General features: G+C 47.9%; 1 protein-coding gene across 5 annotated transcripts in view; it reads right to left on the bottom strand.

The window, feature by feature from the left end:
- Nucleotides 1-5,058, bottom strand: part of C1qtnf2 (C1q and TNF related 2) — an 18,130-nt gene that overhangs the window by 7,155 nt on the left and 5,917 nt on the right. For 4 of the 5 annotated variants that reach the window (XM_031353911.1, XM_031353910.1, XM_031353914.1 and 1 more), the window contains exon 2: nucleotides 3,370-3,443. In XM_031353911.1, coding sequence (XP_031209771.1) covers nucleotides 3,370-3,387 — 18 coding nt within the window. In that variant the 5' untranslated portion in view covers nucleotides 3,388-3,443. Of the gene's footprint in view, nucleotides 1-1,356; nucleotides 1,389-3,369; nucleotides 3,444-5,058 lie in introns of all 5 variants that reach the window. The other variant, XM_031353912.1, reaches the window with a different exon arrangement.

The raw sequence follows: 5,058 nt of genomic DNA, 5'->3' as shown, positions 1-5,058 counted from the left end.
GTTTCTCAGGCCAGATTTGAGCTCCAGCAACCGACTGGTGTTTGTTCACAAAGGAACCAAGGGAAGCAAACATAGGTGACCACACTTTATATTTCTTGTGTCTGGCTTTCTCAGCATAATGTATATTAGTATTGCAGCAATGACAGATGCTTCTGGAAAACTGGCCCAGGGACCCCTCAGGCCCCTTGCACCCTTTCCTCTTCCTGCCCAGTGAGATGAGAGTTGTGGGAAATGGGCTGGTGTCATTTGGATTTTTTTTTTCCTGAGTTGGGGATTGAACCCTGGGTCTGGTACATGCTCAGCAAGTGCTGTTGGTCATTGAGCAACATTCGGTAGCCCGGTTAAAAGCTAGAGCACACCTGGGGGGCTTCAGAATGAAAGTTGATTTTCCAAGTGGTTTAGAAATGATCTGGAAGTTTGTGACCTCTAAACATTCCATATTAGCAAGAGAGGGAGAGAGGGAGGGAGGGAGGGAGAGAGAGAGAGAGGAAAGAGGTGGAATGACTTTTACAAGTAGATGTGAACCCAGAGAACAGCTAAGGTCACAGCAGAGAGGCAGCTAATCTACCACAGTGTTCCCCTCTATTCTACAAAGTCCAGCCACAAGGCTCCTCAGAGGAAGAGCACTTGCTCTTTCCAGCCTTGTCTTCTCTAGACAGAGAGGGGTCAGTGGTCTCTCAGCGACAGCTAGCTGGAGCAGGCCCCAGAGCCTAAGGGGCGGGCTGCTCCGAAACACACGGGTGACATTTTATTTTTATTTTTTTTTCTCTGAAGCTGGAGCCCGAAGGTTCTTGTAGCCCCAGAGACATTCCTGCAGCTGGAGCCAGGAATAGCTTTGGAAAGAACGGCAGGGGAATCGATTTGCTTCCAGAACTGAAGGCAGAGAAACATCTCCTTGCTTCCCAGGCACCTCCAAGAAAAACAAGACTCCAAATAGCTCTGCTCTGCCTTGAGCCCCACGCTTGCACCACCACCCACATGATGGCCCCCGGAGAGAAGACTGAGGAGGGGTGGGAGCAAGCCCCAGGCTCGCACAACCACCCACATGATGGCCCTGGAGAGAAGACGAGGGAAGGGGTGGGAGCAAGAGCCTAGCCCATCTAGATGGGGTAACTCTCTCACTGGCTTCTACATAAACGTAGAGCCAACTTGGGGAGGGCATCAATGACAACTGAGGCAGAGACCAACTGACATTATTAAGCACCCCCAGTGATCCAGGGTCTTAACTACTGAGCCACCTCTCCAGCCCTCTTTATTGTGTGTTTTTGAGATCAGGTCCCCTGTGGTCAAGGCTGGCCTTGAATTCGCTATATAGCTGAGGGTGGCTTTGAACTCCTGACTCTTCTTCGTCTTTACCTGTATTGTGTTACTGGAAGGGTACAGCAAACCTATCAAGGCAAAAGGAAGCTTTTAAAGGAAGAAACTGAGGCTCTAAGAGATGAAGCGGCTTACCCACAGCATCAAGAAGCAGGGTTTGCCCATGGCCAGCCATGCCTCAAGACCCACATTACCTATATCCCTTCTGTACCTTCCTCCCACATACTCAGAGAAGCAATTTGCTCATGTTCGTAGCATGAATTACATTTGAACTTGGCGTTGGCTGTTCCTGATATACAAATGCTTTCCAGGCTGTCAGTATTGCTTAGATGTTTTCCTTCCAAACATCCCAGATTATAGGGGAGACCTTGAAGCACACACCAACATCGCACATAACATTCTTTGAGATGTATTTTATTTTACAGTTTTACACACATGCACCCTGCATGACTTTGAAAATGTCAAGGTGATATTTGCTTTGGTAATCGGACACTTGAGAAAAATCTCTTGTCCTCTGGGGTGTGGAGAGGTGCACACCTATAGTCACAGAACTCAGGTGGACGCAGAAGAGTTCAAAGCCATCCTCAGCTATATAGCAAGTTCAAGGCCAGCCCTGACTACAAGGGACCTAACCTCAAAAACACACAATAAAGGGGGCTGGAGAGGTGGCTCAGTAGTTAAAAGCACTGGCTGCTCTTCTAGAGGATCTGGGATCAATTTCCAGCACCCACATGATAGCTCACAACTGTCCGTAACTCTGGTTCCCGTGGTTCTGACACCCTCACACAGGTATACCATGCAGGCAGAACATCAATGCACATAAAATTACACACACACACACACAGAGGGAGAAAGAGAGAGAGAGAGAGAGAGAGAGAGAGAGAGAGAGAGAGAGAGAGAGAGAGAGAGAACAAAACAATAAAATGTTTCCTGCGTCAAAATGTTTCCTGTTTCAATAGACACAAGTATCCAGGGCTCTGGCCCACCACAAACCCCTCTGGAGTGTTCATGATGTGGAGCTCAACAAGGGTCCTAGCCAAGAGATCAGGGTTCAGGTTTGCAAAGCCTACTCCATCCCATGATTCATTCCTCACTTGGATGTTCAGCAGCCTCCCTTTCTGTGCTTGCTCCATGTCTCCCAACCTCTTCCACACGCCCCAGCCAGAGTTTAAGTTCATCCATCAGCCACCTCATTCTTCAGGCTGGTCCAGTAGCTTCTGGCTGTAGGCCACAAGCACAGAAACTCCCAACAGGGCTCAGATGGCCCTAAATGACCTGGCCTCAGCCTCATCCCAGCCTCTGTTACCTTCTTCCTTTGCCTGTTGGAGAGCTACAGGGCCCTCTATCACACCATGCCCCTAGGCTCAGCTTTCAACCTTCTTCCAAGTATTCCCTGACCCCCTCTTTCAGACAGTTCCCCTTCCCTGGCTCATGCAACCACTTCTTTTGTTTGTTTACTGCATCATCTCTCTCATGCCTAAATCCCATGAGCACATGACTTCAGCTAGCCACCTGTTTACAAACTTTCAAGCAGATAGTTAAGAACTACTTACTTTGGGGCTGGAGAGATGGATCAGTGGTTAACAGTACCTTCTGCTCTTCCAAAGGACCTGGGTTCAATTCCCAGCATCTATATAGGGCAGCTTGCAACCATCCATAACTGCAGGGCATCTGACATTGTCATCTGGTATCTGAGGGTACCCACGAATATGCCCATTCACACACACACTCACACACACACATAAATCTTAAAATAAGAGAAATAGCTGCTTTATAATTGTTTGAGACTCAGAAAGTCTGTATGGGAGAGAAGAAGGGGTCTATACACTAGAGGTCATAGAAACCCCTAATTCAAGCAACTTTTCTTTCTTCCATCAGTTTTTCTTACATGGCCCAGACAGAGCAAATCCAGTTCCTTTGGATTGCTCAGACTGCCTTTCTGTCCCTGTCTCTGGAACTGTGCTTGCAGAATGCCACACATACAGCAAATGTCCCACAAAGAGAGGTTTAATCGGTCAAATAAAAAGTTAACCATTACCTGCCCCCCCTTACCTTTTTAAAAACTGTCATCTAAATTGTTCTTTCTGGATATGGGTTGAGAAGAAAGGCTTCATCAAGTCTTCTTGCTAAAAGGAAAAAAAAAAAAAAAGATAGTTAAGTCCCAGAAATGGAATCATGAGGTGTTAAACTTGGATGCATTCTGAAGTCTGGTTTTAATCTGCCCAGCCCTGGGCTTCTAGCCTTGCAGGAAAGTAGCGAGTGATTCATGGATGCACATGTTCCAGGAAAGCTTTGGGGCCCCATGGTTCCAGCTTGGAGTCCACTGTAGGGGAAGAGCCTTCTCCTTCCACCTTTCACAGGGCATAGCCTCAGACTCATTTTTGAGGGCTTTCTGCCAAAACTGTGACACGAGAAGCAGCAGAGGTGGGGGCCCTGGCCTTTCTTATGTTTCTCCAGCATGTGATTCTGCAAGTACAAATGCCAGGGATGCTTGTCTGAGCCTCGAGTGAGGCTGTGAGACCCAGGTGCTGACCATTCTCCCCTTGAAGATCGAAACACCCCAAATAGACAGTTGTTATCCTCGGTGGTTAAAAGCCTTGGGAAAACTCTGCCGCTTGTTTGCTTAACTATTTTATGGACACAGTGCTATTTTTAACCCACAGGGTCTGGGGCAAGAATGAGCTTATGTCCCCAAACACCTAATTCAGAGACTGACACGTGAAACACTGCAGTTGGCCATCTGCACTCTTCCTTGAAGGCTCAGCTCTAGTCCTATCTCCTTGGGGAACACCGCCCACAGTCTAAAAGTATCTGACCCATAATGATCTTCGGCTACCCTGTCCTGCCTTCCAACACATTTGACCCAATTGTGGTGAGGTTTGATTCTGTCTCTTCCTTCTGGGAGATCTGGGGAGGTAGAGTCCTTGCCTGTCCTTCTCTGTAACCCTGGAGCTTAGCACAGCCACACATGTAGTGCGTGTTCAACACAACTTAAGTGACCCTGAATGCAAGGGTCACTCCTGATCTACGAAATACCAACAAGATGTTGACACGTTCATGGTGGACAAGAAGTCACACTTGGCTACTGAGAATGTAGAGAGCCGAGTGCTAAAGCAACAGTTCAGTTGAGCCCTCCAGTCCCCACCCTGGAGGGACACCTTGCTTTGCCTCATCCTCAGTGGAAGAGGACCTCCCAGTTGGACCCAACTGGGCAATTCTTCCCATGTGTGGACTTAAAGGGGAAGAGGCTGGTGGCTGGGGTTAAAGAGAGCTTGCTTGCAGAGGGATGAAGATTGTTGGAAAATCTGCTTTGACGGGAGAATGCTCTAATGGAGAACACCCTGCCTTCACCAATTCCAGGGAGCAAATTAGAAGCAGCCCTCCCCACAGTGTCTCTCAGTGCTGTGGTGGCCTGGAGGAGAGGGGCTGACTTCAGCTCCATACAGAGCTCTCAGGACATCTCTTTTTGGGGGGTATCTCAAGTTTGGGATCCACTCAGAAACTGCAGTGCCCAGAGGAGAGAGAGACAGGGGACTAAAAGGTGAATATGGAATGGTGAAAGGTGCGCAGTTCTCTTTCTGAGAAATATTTAAAATTTTCTTTCTTTTTCTCCCTCCTCATTCTTGTCTCTGCCTAGGAACAGAGAGGTCCATGGATAAATTATAACCTAATGAGAGGTCTCAGGAGCTAGGACCTGCTGAGGGACTTCTGAAGACTCAGAAGTCAGTCTTTTTTTTTTTT

The sequence above is a fragment of the Mastomys coucha genome, unplaced genomic scaffold, assembly GCF_008632895.1.
Source record: "Mastomys coucha isolate ucsf_1 unplaced genomic scaffold, UCSF_Mcou_1 pScaffold5, whole genome shotgun sequence".
NCBI classification, from domain to species: Eukaryota; Metazoa; Chordata; class Mammalia; order Rodentia; family Muridae; genus Mastomys; species Mastomys coucha.
Note: the sequence above shows the minus strand (reverse complement) of the source record. Positions and strands in the feature narration are given on the sequence as shown.